Here is a 21,845-nt window from a genome sequence, read left to right as displayed (position 1 = left end):
ATATGGTTTAAGTGCAAATGCACACCAGACCGTAACATAAGGGTTTGGCAAACCCTAACTCATCCTTACAGCCTTTACCCATAAGACTGTTGTGAATTATATATTTTTGTAAGAATAATAATTCTCAGGCCTTTTTTCTTAAATTAAAGACAGCTATTTATTTAGCAAGATAGCTAATAATTAAAGCAGATTCTATTATTTATTGTTTTTTTATACTGGGCATATAGGAAATGGTAACTTTTATCATTTTGACTCTTTGATCCTGGAAGGACATGTATACATGCCTTGTCCACTGTGATTTTAGTCTGTTAATTTTGTTTATACATAGATGGTTTCACAAGTCACCAAGAATTCAGTTGCTAGCCTACCTGGACTCACCAGTGTATCCTATTCCTTGAATAGTTGGTTAGAATTTTTTCCCCAAAAAATAAAGTAATTGGGTAAACAGGCTGGTGGGCTTGGTAATTGACTCAGGTGACAAAGTGGTAATGAAGCCATCTGTTGTGCACAAAACTGAGAAAACAAAACTACAGTGGATAATCCATATACCTGGTACCAATGGATTAAGTACTAAGTTTTATGAAAAGGAAATGAATACTTTCTCCAGATGTTTGGAACTTGTTTTTCCTCAATAATATTCTGTTTGTGATTAATATAATACCTTTTTCTCCTCTTATATTATCATTTATAGAGGCATTAATTGGTTTAAATCTTTCCTCCTAATGATGAGAAACCATTTTACAACGCTAGCCTATTCCAGCCATTTATTACGGAAATTATATTGATTGTAAACTCCACATATATTTCTGATCATTTTGATAAGTTCAGCATATTTGTACGCTTCTCATTTGAATAGCAGGCAGTGTATCTACTATTATTGCATTTAGTTTCATGTAGTACAAATATTACATTTTGTTTTTATATAATAGCACTTTTTGGAAAGATTGAGCAATTTGAAAATATATTTTTTCCATATTTATTAATAGCAATTTATTACTTAATTGGTTATAAAGATGGCATTTCAGACCAAGGGAATATGACTACGATTTGGGCTTGTATGTAGAACTTTATAAAATCTTGTGACAGTTGGTCCATCTCTATTTATGCATCTTCAGTCTGTGTCCAAGCAAATACTGAACAAAGCGTGTGAGTTATGATGATATGAATGTTCATTAGTGAAGTAGGGACTGAGATGTAAATGAATGTTCATAAATCAGAGAGAGGAGGGCATTGTATTCACTTGTAAGTGGAAAAAATAAATGTAACTAGTTGGATACTAATAGATTTTATGCTATGAAAAAGTTGACTGAGTCTTCCGGAATAAAAGTAAAGTATATAGATTTGAACTTGTATGTAATTTATTCAGGGAAAAACAATGATAGTTTTGATTACTTGTGTGTTCAGATGAATAATTATTGGTAAGTTGTATTTGCACATTTGAATCATGCAATAAATGTAAATTCCTTTTGATTATTATCAGAATCATATAATGATTTCATTAAATAGTGGACTGAATAAAATATCTGTAGGTAATCTTGTTCTTAATTTTTTTGTATCAGTTCCTACTAAGCTTTCAATTTCTCTCTCTAATTGCTGTAAGATTACTTGATATATATATATATATATATATATATATATATATATATATATATATATACTCACTCACACACACACACACACACACACACACACACACACACACACACACACACACACACACACACACACACACACACACACACACACACATATATATACACATATATATGTATATATACATATATACATATATACATATACATCTCCATATATACGTATACATATATGTATGTATATGTATATATGTATATACATAGATGTGTGTGTATATATGTATATATATATATATATATATATATATATATATATATGTATGTATGTGTATTTATATTATATGAATATATATATACACATATTTTTTGTATATATATATTTATATATACACATATATATGTATATATACATATATACAAACACATACATATGTCTATATATACATATGTGTATGTATATATACATACATATATATATATATATGTGTGTGTGTGTGTTTGTGTGTATGTGTGTGTGTGTGTGTGTGTGTGTGTGTGTGTGTGTGTGTGTGTGTGTGTGTGTGTGTGTGTGTGTGTGTGTGTGTGTGTGTGTGTGCGTGTGCGTGCGTGTGCGTGTGCGCGCGTGTGTGTGAGTGCGAGTGTATGTGAGAGTGAGAGAGTGAGAGAGTGAGAGAGTGAGAGAGTGAGTGAGTGAGTGAGTGAGTGAGTGAGTGAGTGAGTGAGTGAGTGAGAGAGAGAGAGAGAGAGAGAGAGAGAGAGAGAGAGAGAGAGAGAGAGAGAAGAGAGAAGAGAGAAGAGAGAAGAGAGAAGAGAGAAGAGAGAAGAGAGAAGAGAGAAGAGAGAAGAGAGAAGAGAGAAGAGAGAAGAGAGAAGAGAGAAGAGAGAGGAGAGAGGAGAGAGGAGAGAGTGTAAGAAGAGGACCATTGCTTAACAGAACCCCTTTGAGACTTCTGGATAAGATTTTCGTATCTGCCACTTTAATCGTAATTAACAGAAGGCGAAGATCTGTCAAACCTGCTTAATTTCCGTGGGGGTTCATGCCATAAACGGCCTTGGCAGTATAAAGCGAATTGACGTGAAAAGCAGGAAACCACTCACCAGGTTTGTTAAATAAGATTTCCTACCATATTTTTTTATTTTTTATTTATTATTATTATTTTATTTTTTTTTGCCGAAGAGGCCATTTTGCAGATGCAACATGGCAAGTATCGGCATGTCCAAGCATCCTATTTTCGTTGGTCTGCATTTTCACAGGGGCATAAGGCTAAACTAATGGGAACCGTCTTTTTGCCAAGAGGTGTAGTGCCTATTTGTCATCGTAGTTGTTACTTGAAGGATGATTCAGCATTGGCATCTTATTTTGCAGGCACCGTTTTCCAAAAGATGTTTGTTTCAATTCTTTGGTACCTTTTCCGTTTTCGTGTTGGTGACCCTCGTCCTCGTAACCCCATGTTAACGCAAATTTGGGGTGCGGCAATGATGAAGTTAAGGTCTATCATATGTAGTTAGGTTAGGTAGCTCTTTGCTCAGCTCATTATTATATCTTTTGGCGTAGGAAAGCTCAGGAAATTGATTTATGAGCTTTATCAGCAGGGGCTAAACCGACTGTCGACTCGTTTACAGGTATCGCGATAGAATGATTTGACTATTTTTGCGACAGCAAAATGAGAGGCAGCATTTTCCATTGTCTTTAGCAGTTTGCTCGCAGACAGTTATTGTGATATACAAACGGTCCATAGTCTCGTACTCATTAGGCCTTGTATTGCTACATGGAAAAGATTTGTAATATTGAAGCACTATTGTTAGAAGTATTTCAAACAATGATAAGTTGTTTAATGTTTTACTTCTATTTACTCTTAATTGCCTAGTTTTATATGTAAAACTACCCATACTTTAAATAACCCACATAAATCTTTTCCCCTTTGCACGCTCTCATAGGCTGGAATCCGAGCCAAATATATAGCATCACGTAATTGATGTTTTAATATTTATGTAGAGACAGGTGTCGCCGCGAATGAGGAATGTGCACGTGGACATTCCCTGCAAATGACTGTAAGGACGAGCCAAGGACGAAGGGATCATGACGCAAATCTTCTCCCATATTAATTAAGATCGACGTTGTCCGCCGCAGAATTATTAAACACTCTGGAAAAAATATATTTGGAATGCTAGTTGGTATTTGTAGCAGGATCTTTGACGTGCAATATCAATGAACCTATTTTGTGTCAAGTGGAGATTTTTTACCAGCTTCAGAGATTACGTGTTATTCATTACATAAGCATCTCCTGGAGCACCTGGAAAGTTTGAGAGACCAGGACGGTCATTTCAGCTTGGGGGAGATAGGTAAGCGAAGCGAACAAAAATTTAGGAAAAAGCTATTCTAAGGTCATTTCAAAGTCATAACTGGACATATATAGGTGTCAATTGGTATTAAAAAGGGGGGGGGGGCAAGCCAGGCCCTGAGGAAGATAAGGATAATCTAAGGGAAAAAGCCACTGCCCCCCACCCCCCCCCCCTTAACGCACCTGTGAGAGCGTAAACCGTCAAAGAAATGTTGAGATAGAGGTGAGACCGTGAAGACCGTTTCCTATAATCCAAGCAAATGCCTGAACCCCTCTCTGCTTGCATTTATGGGCTGCAAGATTTTAAATTCGTCGTTAATATGTGTGTTGAACAATATGAGAAAAGAGAAAGAGATAAAAGTCCATGAACAATATAATGCTGATATGTAACTCAAATCTATATCTTCTGATAAGAGAGATGAATTTTACTTTATTTTTTTTAGATAGTTTTCAGAAAGTACTTGTAAAATAATTAATCTAGTCATATTTCATTTCACACATGTTTTTGCCACTATTTTTGGAAAAGATTGAGAAATATAGATTTATCGTATATAACATAACTTTTTTTTTTTTTTTTTTAAACTAGTATGATACTGTATAATGTACTTATTACAATACGTTTTTTAGAATAACGCAGTATTTGCAGTCCTTTGCATATGTATATTCCCACTTTAATTTCATTTTTTAAAGAAAATTATAAACAACAGAGTTATTATGATAAGTGCTGTACAGTATTTGATTTGATAGTTAATTTTCCTGCAGATCTCGGTCAATTCCACTACATTAAGTTATGCATTGTATTAAAAGTGTTACAGCAACAGACAACGTTTCATAAAAAATACGTATTTTCATGTGGTTCAATATGAAATTCTTGTGCTTCAAAGCCAGCAATAGATCCTATTTTTAGCTTTGAAATTGAGATCTGGTTTATCATTCACTCGTAGAATTATTTATTTTGTAATTTGTAATGTTTTATGTGTTTTAGAAATATATTAGATAACTGGGACAGAAATACAAAGTATTTTCAACCACATTGACGAAACAATGACGTAATGTGCACGATGACGTAACAAGATGCGCCATCCGTGTGAAAAATCTCAATCATATTGTTGACAAATGGCATTAAAAAAAAAAAAAAAAAAAAAATGTTAGATACCGACTAATATACTTTCAATTCAGAATCGCGAGTAAATAAGGAGAAACGAGTAACCTTGTAAAGGCTCCGTGACATATGTTTTCTTGTGTAAGGCGAGGAGAGCTCGAGTTGTTGGCACCGAATAATTGTATTATTTTCTTCCCAATTGAGATGAATTAAAGACCAATTTCGCCTTGAATGTTGTGCAGTTATTGCCGGGCGATGATTGTTCAAGGTCTCAAGATGTGGAGATAAGATATTAATCGCAGTATCTACGGGTTTGGACTGTTAAATAATAAGCCATGTTGCGAGTAAAGCTTATTATTCTTGTATTATGAAGATGACATAATATTTTTCGGCGAGAAAATGGGTCTCTACAAGATACAGCGGCTGGTCTACATCATTGGATTTTTGGTGAGTTTTCTGTAGTCAAGAAATTACATTTGAGTGTTGAGTAAGATTTTTAGCTTTGAAATTGAGATCAGGTTTATCATTCACTTGTAGAATTGTTTATTTTGTAATTTGTTATGTTTTATGTGTTTAAACTATTTTGTCATTATTGGGAAGGACTGTTTGTATTTGCTAAATATCATTATCAATTGATGGATATTATACAAAAAATATAATTCCCTGCCTTATAATCCCTTCCGTTCCTTCAAAGATGCATTAGTTCAATAAAACTAAAAGCATATTATAGGAATAGTATGAAGAGAAGAAAGAAACAGGTAGTGGTTGTTTTATGACACTGTTTTATAATGATTTTTTTTTATTTTTGTGCAGTTGAGTGAGAACAAAGTCACTGAGTCGTTAGATATGCCTTTTTTCCCCATGCGTGACGATCAGTTGGCAATTTGTCTTTTCTTATGTTTTTTTTTTTATTTTCAGTGTATTGGTAATGTGCATTAATGGATGTAGACAGGAATATGTTATAGGTTTATATTTACATAGGTTATGATAAAAAAAAAAAAAAATGAGTGTACTAGGACAATTATTAAATATGAATATTTTCACAAGGCTAATTTGTCACTGACCTATTTTACCTTCTAAAGAAACTAATGGCAAATACTTTGAAGACACCCATATGTCTACCCCTGGCCTTCCACAGACTGGTGTGTCCTCTGTGCTTGTTGGGGCTTTTGCAAAGACCAACAGACCTTGACCAAGTACTCCTTGCAACATTGACTGAGCATGTAAAACCCCCTGGCAGTTTATTGATCACGCTCTTTTTTGCCAAATTGTTGGCCTTTCCTACAGTGGAAAGTGCAAGGACCGTGATATTTGTCAGTTATGCATTGGACTTTGTATTGTAGGCTAGCTCTCACAAATCCCAAGTTTAAAGTTATGAAATCATTCATTCATCATTCTAGACATTTATGTTTAATTTTAGTCCATAACTTTTCATAAGATCTAATTTGGATCATTAGAGATTGGTATAGCCTAGCATTTCCCATAAACATACCAGCATATATTCTTGTTAGGTGGAGAGTGTGTTCTAATTCATTAGATATTTTGGGGATACTATTTTGTCCACCACTCACTTTGCTGGCAAGGACTCTTAACCTGTCAGAGCTTCAGCATAAGCCAGTGTATTTTCTAGAAAGGAAGGAGTCCAGAAGGTCCAGTTTTGTTCAACAATATTTAAAATTCATGCTGACTAAGTAATAAGCCAAGCCATGAGGAGCAGAGCAGGGAAATACTCAAATAAGCTTATTCATCTTTTTCCTTTGTGGCTTTGCCTACAGGATCACTTAACATATTGCCAGTTTCATATATCACCTTGCCATCCAACAGAGGTCACAGCAAATCCAAATGTAAATGTAGTTGATGTAAATACATAGCCAAGGTTAGCAGGTTGTGAGAATAAAACTGCTGTTTTGTTCTTCCTAATTTTGTTTTAGTTATTTCTTATTGTATGACTCTTGGATAACTTGATTTCTTGTTTGATAGTTGACAGGTTTTAAGGTTTTAATAGAAACCAGATGGATAGATGATAGGACTAATTGATAGATAATTAGATGTGGATAGATGAATAGATGGATAGGTCCTCATTCTCACAGTTTTACTCTGATAAATTTCTGCATATTTTAATAAGTTTATAAAAATATGCATATATTATATATATATTATATATATTATATATGTACATATATATAGATATAGATATATGTGTGTGTATATATATATATATATATATATATATATATATATATATATATATATATAAGTATATATATGTATATATTTATGTGTATGTATGTGTGTATATATTTATGTGTATGTATGTGTGTGTGTACATGTTTATGTATATGCGTGTATTTATATATCTATATAAATGTATATGTGTGTATGTATATATTTATATGTATGTGTATATATATGTGTATGTATATATTTATATATATGTATATGTGTATGTATATATTTATATATATGTATATGTGTATGTATATATTTATATACATGTATATTTATTTATAAATATATATATATATATATATATATATATATATATATATGTGGATGTATGTATGTATATGTGTAAATATATATATATATATATATATATATATATATATATATATATATATATATGTATACACACATATATGAATATACATATATGTATATAAATATATATATGTATGTATATATATGTATATATATATAGTATATATATATATGTACACACACACACACACACACACACACACACACACACACACACACACACACACACACACACACACACACACACACACACACACACACACACACACACACATACACACATTTGTTGTAAATGCTAAATAAGTTGATAGAAAGGTAGACATATGTTGATGGATGGATAGGGAAAAGGATAAATTTCATTGAATTATTATATAGGCAGGCATAGTGATTCAAATTTTGTTGTTTCTAATTTCACTTTGTTATAATTTGCAGTTCTTTTTTCCAGAATTTACAATATTAAGATGTCTGTGAAGGGACAGTAAGTGAGTGAGTGAGAAAGGCAATGAATAAATGAGTATTAGACATTTCACAAATGACATGTAAGGCTTATTTTCTCTTGTTCTTATATCTCTGTACATATGCATTTCTTGTTGAATGACATTGCCAACCAAAAATTTCAGGACCTTCTAGGAGTGAGCTTAATTCTGCCTCTGATTCTACCTATGGTTAAGAACTTGGTTGACTCTCACCTGGCTGCAGGTTGCATCACTTCCCTCTATGGGGGGATCCAGTTATTTTCAAGTCCAGCTGTGGTAATTCTTGTTTTTATTTTTTTAAATCTTGTTATTCCTCATATGGAAAGGTGTCTGCTCTTACTTCAGTTTCTTCTTCAGCTCATGGTGGCGTGGAAATTATTGCATGTGATGTATTGTAGCTTGTAAATCTGGAGAGACATGTGCTAGATAACTGTAAAGCTATTGTGGAATGTTGCATTATGATAGGTGTAAGAGGCTATGTGTTCACATAGCCTCTGTTGTAAATGCTAGTCTTTTTTGATAAAGTGGATTTTGGGCAAATGAGGTCTAATAAAATTATATGATTTATTTATGATTTTCTAGCAAGTTCCCCAGAACATCAGAAAACTATTTGACTTTTGGTGACTAGATGCTTGTGAATGAGTGAACTGTTTGTTCGTGTGTAAGCATTTTATTCCAAATAATTTGCTATATTCATCAAGATTAGCAAGTTTTTTTTTATTTTTTACTCCTACAATTTTTTAACCAGGTGGTGTCTTTGTGAATCTGTAAAATAATTTTTTTTTTTCCTTCCAGCATTTTTTTTTTATCTCTCTCTCTTTTTTGAATTGCAGAATCTGGTACTGATTTATGCTTAAACTCCAATTTCCTACATGAGAGAATAACAGCTGCAGAAATAACTGTTGGCATGTATGCTTTTATGTATTAGATATTTGTGTAAGCAAGAAAAGAAAGGCTAGTATTACAACACTAAGAGTTTACAGGATCTATTGGGTGCCAGCCTTATCATCCCTCTGATCATCTTACAAGTGCGAAGCCTCGGGCTCTCTCATGTGGTGGGCGGGACCATTAACTCTGTGTATGGTGTCCTGCAGCTGGTAACCTCACCAGCAGTGGTAGGTATTTCTGTTAAGTAATGACATGGAGAGTAGGCTTGCTTTGGACTAACACTTGGTCCATAGTTACACCTAGATACATCACAGTGCCTGGGGTCTTATATTCCTTTGTGAAAATTTCATGTATATTATTGTAGGCAGGGAAGACTGTTTGACAGTTTGTTTGTAAATTGAATATCCAAACTGACATGAATAAAATAATGGAAAAGCTCTTGTTTTAGCACCCCACTGTTGCATTACATAACTGGCACATGTTTACTCCTCTCAGCTTTGTTATGGTTATATATGCTTTTGTAAATACTTTTTCTCTGTTTGCCTCCATTAATTGTATAACATGAAATTAGTAGCATTATTTAGTAGTATGTAATTTCAGAATTGCATGGTAGCAAATGTCGATTGAAATCAAATGTTTTTCTTTCCATTATAATATTAAGCAGGCATTAATGCTTATACCTAAAGCATAATATCTCTTCTAGCTTCTCTGCTTTCTTATTCAACTTCAATCTATCAAATTCTTTATTGTCGTTATTTTATTTTATTTTTAAATTTTTTCATTGTTCTTGTTTGTAGTTTTTGATAATTATGTGTTTGACAACTACACTTGTAATCAATTGAGTTGCTTTTAGAGTACTATTTAAAAAGAATGATGACCTATAAGAAAGATCAAAATAGACAATCATAAATGGCAATCAGGGACCATTATATCAAGAGTGGGTTTCAGGGCCGATGGAGTGATGGATGGGGGAGGCGGCCAGTCATGCTGGTGTGCTTGATTGCAACAGCTATCAGTTACGTCATTCTTGGAGCATCTCAATCTCTTCTGGTCATCATCAGTGGGAGAGTTATGGCAGGCAAGTCTCAGGCATCGCTTTACTTCTGGGAAAATATTACGGATTCTTAAAATCTGTGAATCAAAGAAGATTGTTATCAACAAGCTTTACTTATATGTACATGGTGCACCTTTGAAATTTACTGTTTTCTTCTCATCCAATTTAGGAATATTCAAGCACAGTCAAACAGTGTGCAGAGCTCTCCTGGCAGATGTGACGCCACCAGAGGACAGATCAAGAGTTTTCGGCATTTTTAATGCTGCTTCTAGCATGGGGTTCATTGTTGGGCCAATGCTTGGAGGTAAAGAATGTGCAAGATTGAGGCCTGCCTGTGCATTTAAATGTGTCAGTGTGTGTGTGTATGGGTGCGTGTGTGCATGGGTGCGTGTGTGCATGGGTGCGTGTGTGCATGGGTGAGTGTGTGCATGGGTGCGTGCGTGCATGTGTGTGTGTGTGTGTGTGTGTGTGTGTGTGTGTGTGTGTGTGTGTGTGTGTGTGTGTGTGTGTGTGTGTGTGTGTGTGTGTGTGTGTGTGTGTTTTTCTTTTGTGCATGTATATGCATATTGTTCAGAATTAAGTAAGAAATCTATTCATATACATATTTCAATGTTTTTTGGAGGGTATATACTTATATACCATTATTTTCTCTCATATAGAAAGGGAAATGTCAGGAATGGTTTACCATTTGTGCAATAAGACTGACAAGTACCAGAGATCACTTAAGATGGCCTTGAAACTGACTGTATTTTTCACTTTACCTCCAGGTCACCTCTCTGAGCTTGAGAATGGATTTACCCTTGTCTGTAACATTGGTGCATTGTTCTTTATCCTGGACTTTGGTAAGTGGGATTTCATAACCATTAGGTTTTGAAATAACAGAGACGGCTTTTTATGAATCGTCCATTTTTTTTTTTTCTTTATGTGTATTTTTTTGATTTTCTGTTTTGTCTTATTTGGTTTCTTTGTTATTTTAATCTATTGTGTAATTATTCATTTATTTTATTTCATTTGTTTGTTATTTTCATGTTTTTTATCTATTTATTAATTTGTTGAAAAGAAGTGAATTGTCAATTATTGAAGAATAAGTCAAACTCTGATTTATGTTTTGTGTTTATGCAACTCATAAAAGGTTAAACTATAACAATGAAAATGAATATAAAAGAAGTATATAGATAGATAAATAGATAGATAGATACACAGATAGATAGGTAGACATGTATAATTACAGTCATAATTCATTGATACTGTTTACATGCACTTAATTTTTGTATCTTATTTTCTTGAATAGCATGATCATATGGTGAATGTGATGTAAACTATAACTATATAGATGTGCATACATGTACATTTTGTTCTACCTTCTTACTCCTAATTAGTGTCCACCAAGGAGGCTATCAATAGGCCCTACGTTACCTCACTGGATTTCCCTATCCCTTGATTTTTTTTTTTCTTTTTCTGATAATAGTAACATCAATACTGTTACTGTTATTATTGAAATTAGGAATATTATAATGTGGTTAAAATATGAATAGCAGTAAAAAATAAAAAGTAAAAATTTGGAAATCAAGGCGAAGAGGGAATAGGAGAAATAAATGGGAGTTATAGAATTGCAGTGGCCATGGAATAAGAGCCATGCCTTTGTATTTTGATAGTAGAATACATCGATAATGTTGTTTGTATGTTTAAAGAATATGCATGTTTTCAGTTTTTTATATTTTTTTGCTATGCTGATGAATTTTTTGATTTATTTAACATGCAAATATTATCTATATCTTGAGATGGCAATCTTACATTAAGCAAATTTGTAGAAAGAGTATACCATCACAAGAAATTAATATACTGAATTGATTTAAAGGAAATTGCTACATTCTAGATTTTTTCAAGTTCTTTTACAATATTTTCCAATCTGTAAAATAATTGTTATTCATTGTCACTGGCTTATACTTCAATGGAGACATGTCACACGATGATGATCCATAATGTTGACTAAGACATTCATTATCAAGTCACTCAGTCAAGTGAATTAAACTCTAAGCCTTTGCATGTTCCACTCTTGACCCTTGAATGGAAGTCTGTGACCTCTATAACTATAACAAATATGAAATATTTTTTATCGCTTCCCACATCTGTATATCCAAAAATTATGAGCTTAGTTGTTGAGTGATCCAAAGAGGAATTTGTTAATTTATATTTTGATATAGATTTGTACATTGCTTTTTTTTGTGTTTCAGCATTGTGTTGGTTGTTTCTCCCAAACGTTGAGCCAGCTCACTCACGGTCATCTAAGGGTATATCAGAAGGGGAAACAGTCCTCCAGGCATTCTCATTTATGAAAGACATCGACTGGAAAGTGTTTGGGGATATTTTCCTCGTACGATTTTTCCTCAGCTTCTCATCCTTGGTGTACAGATCAAACTTTTCCCTTTTGATCGATCAGAATTTTGGAGCTAGTCCAAAAGTTATAGGCTACCTTATATCTTTCCAGGTGAGTGAAGTGTCTTTTGTAATAGTTTATACTTTGTATTGATATTTGAATGTATATATTGCTCTGGTAGCAGTGATGTTGATTGTGACATTGACTGTATTCAGGGTGAAAGATGCTGTCTTCAACTTCTACTATAGATTTGTATGTTGTAATATTAATGTGATATTTCCCATTATGATTGTTATTTTACATACCCTTTGAATAGTTTTTCAAATACAAGGTTTTCTTGTATTTATGGTATCTAATAGGCTTGTATTTAAAAACTAAAGGTGGAAAACCATATTTATATTAATTAACCCCTGTGGATGGTCCTGTAATATTTAATGCACAGCCTTCACTTATCTACACTCATCCAATCCCTATGCAATGTCAGTGCATACATTTTTAGTCTTTTATAATCATAACCAATTAGTTTTAGGTAATTTCCTAAAATATATTGATTTCTTAAAAACATGTTTGAATGGGGTGTTATGTGGCTACTCTTAACTTGTTAGTGTGGGGTTAATATGTTGAACTATTGGAAAACCTGCAGACACACGTAGTATTATCAGTAAACAAGCATCATATTTTTAGACTGTCAAGTCTAAGAAACTGGTTTAGAGGCCCAGGTATCTGTTAATTTATTCTGTATATGATATAAGACCTGTTCAGTATACCCTCAACCATTATGGCTTATTTATTTTGAAATGATCCAATTCTTCCTTTTGGTTAGTTAGATATGATACTGTCTTATACTTATGACTTCACACAGAGATTTGTATGCTTTTACAGTGGTATTAGATTATCTAGATCTAGTACTAGATTGAAGGAAACCTTAGTATTTTTGTTTTCCAGTATGCTATACTTGTGTGAAATTACTTGTCACAGATATAGGATGAACATTATACAAGTGATAATTAACCCCTTGGATCCAGATGGATCCAAAATTTAAGAATTAAGCTTACTTGAATGGCCACTCGTGTGTAGATTGTAGACTGGGTGCATATGAACACTCATCATGGGTAGTGTCAAAACTCCTTGCCTCCCCATTACAATGTTAGTATCTCTTTTTTGCATGTGTTTTTTGTTTTTTGCCATTTTCCTATATCTGTATTTTTTTTTTTTTTTCTTCAATATTCATTTTCTGTAATACAACCTTCACTGATGGTTACAGCAGGCAGGAATAGTATCCTCCCTGGAGCCGGTGCTCTTCCAGTCATGGCTCATGGGTAGTACATTCAACACTCATTGACAGATAGGAATAATGCAAAAGCCACCTCCTAAATGCCTCCTGACTCTAATCACAGTATGTTCCCATCACCCCGGCCCTCAGCCACATTTTCCCATGATGGTATGTTCACATCACCTGCCCCTCGCCCATTTTTTTTTCATGATGTGATGGTCACGTCATCTGGATTGTAAGAGTTAAAAAGAGAAAAGAGTATATATGAACATAGTCAGAATAACAACTGAGGTGAGGACAAAGGTTGACAGATATTCAAAAGCATACAAAAATTTGTTTTTCATATACTTGAACAGTTCAGATTTACTGTTGTAGTTATAATTTTTTAAAGACTTGAAGCATCAGGTTTTGAACTAGTAAAAATGTGTACATATAATTGTCATAATTAATAGTTTCACTTATGCTAAAGTGACAGTTCATATAATTGTCATAATTAATAGTTTCACTTATGCTAAAGTGACAAAAAGGTCAAGGTAAGCAGCTATGATTATTATGTATCGATAGGAGTTTTGTACAGTCCTATAACTGATGATTTATTTATTTATTTATTTATTTATTTTTTAACAGGGCATCATCAGTGCTGTAGCAGGATTCTTTACAGGCAAGGTATCCAAAATCTACCAGGACTCTCAGCGTGAGCTTTTCCACAGCTCAGTTCTTCTTACACTAGCTCTGCTGGGGCTAACTGTAGCACCATCTTTAACATTACTGCTAGCGTGCCTCATACCTTTGTGCGTTAGCTCTGCTGTGATAAGAGTCAGCAGCTCAGCCATCACCATAGGGCGATGTGAGCCTGACAAGGTATGTGACCTTTTCCATTTTTGTTATCAAAAACTATGAAGCTTAATTCTTCTTATGACTGAAATTAAATTGAATTTAATTGTTATTAACCAATATGTTAAGAGAAGATGAAGTCATATCTTTTATATCATTACCATTTTTTTCTGGAGGATGTATTTAACCCAATGCTGCCAGGGAAAATGATTAAAAAAGGGGGAAAATGCTGTGCCTATTTTCTATATTTTTTGTGAAATGTCTGCCCATAGATGGCTCTCCTAGTGCTTAGCCACAAAGGAGTCAATTAGTAGACCTTGTGACTGTACCTGATATGAAATGGCGGGAAAAACATATTTTTTACTAGTGCTATGAATATCGATGGTGTTATTCTTATTATAAGCATTATAATTATTATAATGTTTTTTAACATTAGTAGCAGCAAAATAAGATAACGTAAAATATTTTGTAAATCAAAGAAAAGGGTAAATGGGCGAGACAGGCAGTACTTGTAAGTGGCTCATTGGTGACTTAGTACAAGTGTAGCCATTTATGAGTAAAAACAATTAAACAAGTACTCACAATGGGCATAGCACGTGCGTACACGTCATACCCGTTGGCATTGGGTTAAGTACATTTTTCTGAATTAGCAATATTTAAAGTGGGGTATACTTCTATGACTTGGAAAAAAGTCTCAATTTTCAAAAAGTTTTATATACTACAATCATCTAAAAACACTAGTGAAATATCATTTTGGCTCAAAACATCAACATCATCTACTGTTGAGTGTTTAAAGGGATGAGGGCACAAACCCCAGAAAGGGGTGTAGCTGAACATCAGTATTTATGCATCTGCAGTACACTATTTTCGTTCATTCGGGTCAGAAAATTCTAGTCAGAAATCCATTTGAAAGCATGTGCTGGCTACACTAAATATCTAAATTCTGTCTGGCAGCCAGGAGTAATGCCACTACTCCTGTCACTGCCTTACTTGTTCTGATTGGTGAGGAATGTCATAGATGCTGGGAAAAATAAATGCATTCCAGTAAAGTTGCACTCTAGAAACTCCAAGCTGTGAGATAATTTACTTTGCCAGCAAAGGTAGAAAAATCTGAAAAGAGCACTGGTATCAATGACATGATAAAATCAGCAACTCATGACCATTTTTATGTAAATTAGTAAATGATTGTTGTGATTCATTATCATATTATTTGTAAAAGTAACGTGTGGATATGGTCAGAGTCAGGAAAGAAATTGAGGTGATGTTCCTTCTAAAACCTTGTCTGGCCTACCTCAAAGTATAACATTTTCTGAAAAATTCTGAGTGAATATTCACTAAAAAAAAATCTAGAATATAGTATGATTACTTTTGCCATGCTGTATTTATTCATAAAAATGAAGAAAAATTGATCTAATTTTGTTTTCCGATAAAAGTATGTAAAATAGAAATAGGAGGATTTTTTTAATGACTTGTGATAAAAATATAACGGTAAACAGGGGATCTATGGCATTTCATTTATTTTAGTAACAGTATGTTGGGGCTCAATGGTATTTTATTCATTTTATAAAACTGGGGTTATATGTTGACTTAAACATTTGAATGTTCTTGTGCAAAAGCACACTTCAGCAGTATAAATAATTAGGCCTCTTATGAATATTTAATGCACAACTGTCATGACATCATGAGGTACAGCTTTTCATTATGAGTGCTATAAAGGTACACAAATCCCCAGCACATCCAGAAAATCTGAAGTGTAGATCCTTTTTCTTTTTGAAATTTCTTTTGATGTAGGCATGCCCCTGTTTAAATCCCTAGTTAGATTTGCTTACTGTGATGATATACTTCAGTGGCAGATGTTCTAAAAGATTTAGAAACTTAAAGCTTTGTACTCACACTTCTTTATAAACATTGAGCCTGCCTTGTAAGCAGTTCTGTGCTTAAATCAATTTAACCATTAACCCCTTGAATCCGGATGCATCTCTGCCCTTACATTGCCCAAAATCTGGGTATTAGGCCTACTTAAATGGCTGCTCTAATGGGTGCATAGCTTGTAAGCCAGACAAATGTGTCAAGACACCTCGCCTCCAATTTGCAGTCTTATTATCTTTTTCTTTTTTTCTGCATAAGCATTTTTCACTTTTTTGCCATTTTCCAATGTCTATATTTGTTATTTGATATGCTGTATCTAAATGGTAATAGACTCCACATCAGATCTTTAGGTAGGCCATGATTTAGTGCAGTAAATGATAACAATAAATAACACTTTTTTATTTGTCTTTTTTTTATTTTTCATAATTTTTAGTTTTCTGTAATATAACCTGCACCACCAGTCACTGGGGCCAGGAGTAGAATCCTGAGCATAGAAGTAGTGTCCTCCTGGAGCCGGTGGTCTTCCAGTCATGGCTAAGGGATGGTACATTCTCACCTTGTTTATCATTGCAAAATAATGCAAGAGCCCCTTCCTAAATACCCATTGAGTCACATCAACTTTCAAGAGCTTTGTGCACTCATGGCGAGTCATTCCTATCACTCAAGCCTTCAACCCAAATTCTCATGATGGCATGTTTCCCCGTCACCCGACCCTCAAGTCAGGTCATCTGGATAGTAGGGTTTAATGGTGTTTGATGCAGACTAAAATTAAATGTTCACTATAGACATTTTGATGACTAGTATATAACTGTGAAACAAAGTTTATAAGAATGTGACAATGAAGGGATTTACACTTTTAGCATAAGTTATTCTTTAGAGAAATATATTTTGGGAAAGTCTTTGTTGGCTGCCTTAGGTAGCTGGGAGATTTAGAAAAACATATTTCTGCATTTTAGAAAGTAGCATTTTAATGCAGTAGGATGTACAGCAAATATATTTCCTTTAATTCTATTTTATTAATTTTAAGAAGCAGAATTTCGGAAAAGCTAGCCTGTATTTCATAAAAAATATTTGACTTTACAGTAAGCAAGGGCTCTATGGCATTTAGTATCTTCTCACTAATAGCATGCTACATCAAAGATTACATTCTCTTTGTTTAAAGTCAAAATTTCAATGCTGGTACTCTTTTTAGGGTCCAGTTCATTATTCTATTTAAGTTAATAAGTAATTTATTAGAGAATTTATATGTATCTTGTGATCTGAACTTTAGGGCAAAGGAGTACTCTTCAAGGGCATTTGGAATATATTTTCTTCAACCATGATTTTGTTATTTTTGTTTTTTAACTATCATAGTTATTATAAAAACTGGTGTTCTTTAATACTATATAATATTCAATCTACTAAAAATGCAGAAAATTTAAAATATTTCCCTGTAATCACTCTTGTTTTTATCTGGTCATGTTCATTATCAATAAGTGTAAAGTGTGGTAATGTTTAATTTACATAATAAAACATGATGATAAGTCTTTTGATTATACATGAAAAAATAATTTGTTATATTTGTTTTTCCTAAGATTTACAAGTTTTTAACAGTCTTTTTCTTTTTCTTGCCTAACAGGTGGGATCAGTGACCGGTTTTGGCCAAAGCATAGCCTCAGTAGCACGTATGATCACCCCTTTGATAGCAGGTCTTACTCAAGAGATTAGCATATATGGTCCAGGAATGACAGGCACTCTTTCTGCTGGCATTGGGGCAGCACTTGCGGGAATCATTTCGTATAGGCAGAAGTCCAAAAAGGAGTAACTGGCTGTTTTATTTTAGCAATTGTTATTTTTTTATTATAATATTTTAAATGTTGCATGTGGGAAGCGTGTTTCTATGTGGATGGGACACCAATAGCCTTTGTGTGAAGGTTGATATTCTGTACAAGATGCAATTCAGATATTGTTAGTAATGTTTGCAGGTTAAATTTGTGGATGGTAATGAACATCAAAACAAAGAGTTTTGCGTTAAATAGTTAATTTGTTTATCATTTGAAATTTGTTTAAATATTTTTATGGCAATTAGAGTTTTAAAAAAAATAATAATTTATTACTTTTTTTTTTTTTACTGTTTGTAGAAATTTGAAAGCATGTTATCCAAGATTTATATTTACAACAATTTATGTTACTTTTTCCTGACTGGATATGCATTATATTCTATGATAAATATCATAACTTGATAAATTTCCAAGTTCTGTAATAGGCAGCTGAGAAGACTGGTTTACATGAAAGCTATTGTTTGCACAACTTTTTTTTTCCTGTGACAAGCCTCAAGGTTACAAACTTTTACAGTCCAGATACACTACTGAACAAGAGTTGTGTTCCACTCAGTGGAAGACACACTTTATTATATTAACTCAGGTAAATATGTTATTACTCTTAGTTTTAGAAGCTTCAAGTATTGTTGTGTTTAAATAAAAAATCAATTTATCTGTCATACTAAGTTTTGAATGTCAAATTTTATGGCTAGCGGAATATTGTTTTGAGACTGGATGCACAGTTTTATACTTACTTTTCAGTTGATAAATTGTGGGCATTAAATAATTAAATGGTTGCATCAAGTACAGACTGCACTTGTATATGTATGTGCTTATGTATTTATGCTGAAAAATCTCTGCCATATACATTTCACAGGTCCTGTTAAATAACATCCATTTGTAACTATTGTTTCTAGTCATTGAAAAAGCTTTTTGTAATACATAGGTAGTCCCATAGTCTCTCATCAGTTGGAAAACTTAAATTACTGATTAAAGAAATAATCTGATTTAGAAGTATCTTGAATGGCAAGATCTAAAGTGTGTCTGAATTGGATCTTGTGAACATTAGGTTGCAATTTGTTCAGGTGGGTCAAATTTAAAGGAAAGGGTCAATATCAAGTGGGGAGAGTGATATTATATTAAAAATATACATGTTCCCCCAGCAGGCCTATTTGCATTTTTTATTGGTATGAAATATTGCGAGTTATTCCACACAACTTTTTTTTTTTTTTTCTGCAATTAGGTTTTAAGGTTTCATTCAGAACTGTTTGTCTTACTTGGCCAGTCTTGCCAGGATCAGTAGGACAGTGAGGCTGTATTCAGAACCCTCTGAAGCCTTCATTACCCACAGCACAGCCAGCTCTAAAATCAACAGTCACTCTTTTACTGTATCAGTATCTTTATTTTTTAAACTAGATATATTTTGCAGCTATGATGCATAGGTAGTGTACCTTTGATAACAACAACAAAAGGTTATAAAATTACCAGTACCTACTAAAGTCTTATGTTATTGATAGTGCATGCAATTATCATTGCTTGTATTCAAATGCTATTGTGATATCATCTCATTGTAGTCTCCCGGCTGTAAAGGTAGGTGAGATGGATGAGATTAACAACTTGTCCTGGGCGCTAAAAAGAGATTTTGAATGGTAAAAACATCTCGAGTCTTGAACACAGCACTAGGTATTATGTCAACCGCTCAAAGAATTAAGAAGACACAATTATATCTACATAATTCTCTATTTAAATCCACTTTTTATCATTATAATAGTAAAAGCTTTTCTTGTACTTTATATGGATGTTTCGTATTACAAGAAGCTTCAGGTGACTATGGGTTCTGATTACATTGCAAATTACTAAAGATATTGTTAGTGTTTCCAAGCACAGGAGAGGTGGATAATCACAGCCTTCTATGGTGAGAGGGATAGTACAATATCAGTGCAGGTATCTTGTAAGGTCAGAAAAGTAAAAGCCATTGGAGGAAGAACAAATGTCAAATAATAATCCTTTTTAATTTTTTGTTGACATTTCTTACTTCAAGATCAGCATCAAGACAGACAGGTGACTCATCTGTTAATTGCCTGTTCCATTTAGCACCAGTACTGAACATAGTATTCTCTGTGGGACAAATAAGGCAACTTGCCAAATTTGAATATTTAAAATGATCTGCTGCATCAACAGCTAGGGTCATTAGTGGCAAATATGTTGCGGGATTAAGATATTAAAATATTTAGTGCTTAAAAATGTGTCAATAAATAAGGTCTTATAGATTAAAAAAAAAAAAAAAAAAATTATATCAACAGTCAAATATAATTATTACATAAATAACCCCCAATCCCTTGCTCATTGTTGTCATGGAAGGCTTAGGAGACGGGGACAAGGGCCCAATGTGGGGAACCACCCCCTACCTTGGGCCTCAGCCCTTCCACAACTAATTTTGCATGGTCTTTTCTTCATCCCCATGTTGTCGACTTATCCTAATTGCTGCCATTTTTGCCACAATACTTTTATCATAATGCTCCCAACTCCCATAACTCCTTCCCCTTCTTACAACATTTATCTTACACGTTACTCCATCAGCTCCCCCTCTCTGCCCTTTTCACTACCCTCTACTACTGTTCAACCTGCAACTTAATGAGTACAGTAAACTCGTTCCTAACCCCTTTTCGCTACTCCACTTTACCATAGCACTGTATGACCTTTGATGTCATATAGCACTTCCTTACCTGGAGACTTTGCCATGAAGCCTCTTGCTATCACTGTATTTTGAATACGCCACTAATGACGTTAGATGTTGATGTGGCAGAAAAAGTTCAATAAATAAAATATTACAAATATGCATAATTAAATTATTATAAATATTAGTCTCCTTTAGGAAACTAATGAGACCTATGTCACAGTCCTCCCCCACAAAGAATCATAGTCACTGTTTCTCTTTCCTTATGATACCTTTTACGATGTAAATAAGTGTCTGGTAATTATCACATTTCAAATATTGTACTACTGGAAGTATTGTTAATAATTTTATTAAAAGGGAAACTATACAAAATATTCTGTAGCGTAAATTATAAGGTTATTCCTAGTTGTCCTTGTCAAACAAGACGAATTGTCACAAGAAAATGTATTTTGAATTTTCAGCCCAGAAAAGTTGCTAAGCTAAGAATCTTTTGCATGTATATTACAAAGTATTTATTACTTTTTCTATTTATTAGTTACAAGTTCACACTGGTGCTAGTAGTAACTTTTTTTTTTTAATGATTATTCTCTTGCTTTTAATTTTATGTAGAGGCTCATGAATGGAAATTACTAAGCTAAACACCCTGTCACAATTAAGTTATGATAAATGATCAGTCAAGCATATTTTGATAGAGGCAAAATTATTGAATCTTCTAATGCTTTGTAAGTCTTAAGTTTACAGTGATATATGATAAATATATAATGCGAAGGGAGATTTTGTTTTTTGTCAAAGATTATTTTATGCTTACAAGTTGTATAGTAATGCATACTCACTGATTTTTTTAAAGGATTTACTGTGAAATAATAAATCTGCATTTATTCTAAGAACCCTGAAAATTGTCATGAGGATTATCACAGAATGGTACTTCTCCATATTTTTATGTAATATAAAAGATTTATACAGAGAAAAATAAAATCATTTATTACTTGTGTTCTTTTTGTTAAAACACCTACTCAATTTA

At 33.3% G+C, this 21,845-nt stretch overlaps 1 protein-coding gene across 3 annotated transcripts; it reads left to right on the top strand.

Annotated features, from left to right (window-relative positions):
• Positions 1-4,786: 4,786 nt before the first annotated feature.
• LOC125028327 (major facilitator superfamily domain-containing protein 9-like) lies at positions 4,787-21,811 on the top strand. 3 transcript variants are annotated; one of them, XM_047617804.1, is made up of 9 exons: positions 4,787-5,483; positions 8,198-8,329; positions 9,037-9,168; positions 9,890-10,019; positions 10,165-10,299; positions 10,763-10,837; positions 12,230-12,483; positions 14,273-14,506; positions 17,967-21,811. In XM_047617804.1, the coding sequence occupies exons 1-9, from the start codon at positions 5,436-5,438 to the stop codon at positions 18,150-18,152; spliced, it is 1,326 nt and encodes a 441-aa protein (XP_047473760.1). In that variant the 5' UTR covers positions 4,787-5,435; the 3' UTR covers positions 18,153-21,811. The 3 variants fall into 3 exon arrangements, with proteins under 3 accessions (XP_047473760.1, XP_047473762.1, XP_047473761.1); XM_047617806.1 differs by lacking the exon at positions 9,037-9,168 and having other exon boundaries at positions 4,797-5,483; XM_047617805.1 differs by lacking the exon at positions 8,198-8,329 and having other exon boundaries at positions 4,856-5,483.
• The last annotated feature ends 34 nt before the right edge of the window (positions 21,812-21,845 follow it).

This window comes from Penaeus chinensis, chromosome 8 (assembly GCF_019202785.1).
Source record: "Penaeus chinensis breed Huanghai No. 1 chromosome 8, ASM1920278v2, whole genome shotgun sequence".
NCBI classification, from domain to species: Eukaryota; Metazoa; Arthropoda; class Malacostraca; order Decapoda; family Penaeidae; genus Penaeus; species Penaeus chinensis.
The sequence above is the reverse complement of the archived record's forward strand: the minus strand, read 5'-3'. Positions and strand labels throughout refer to the sequence as shown.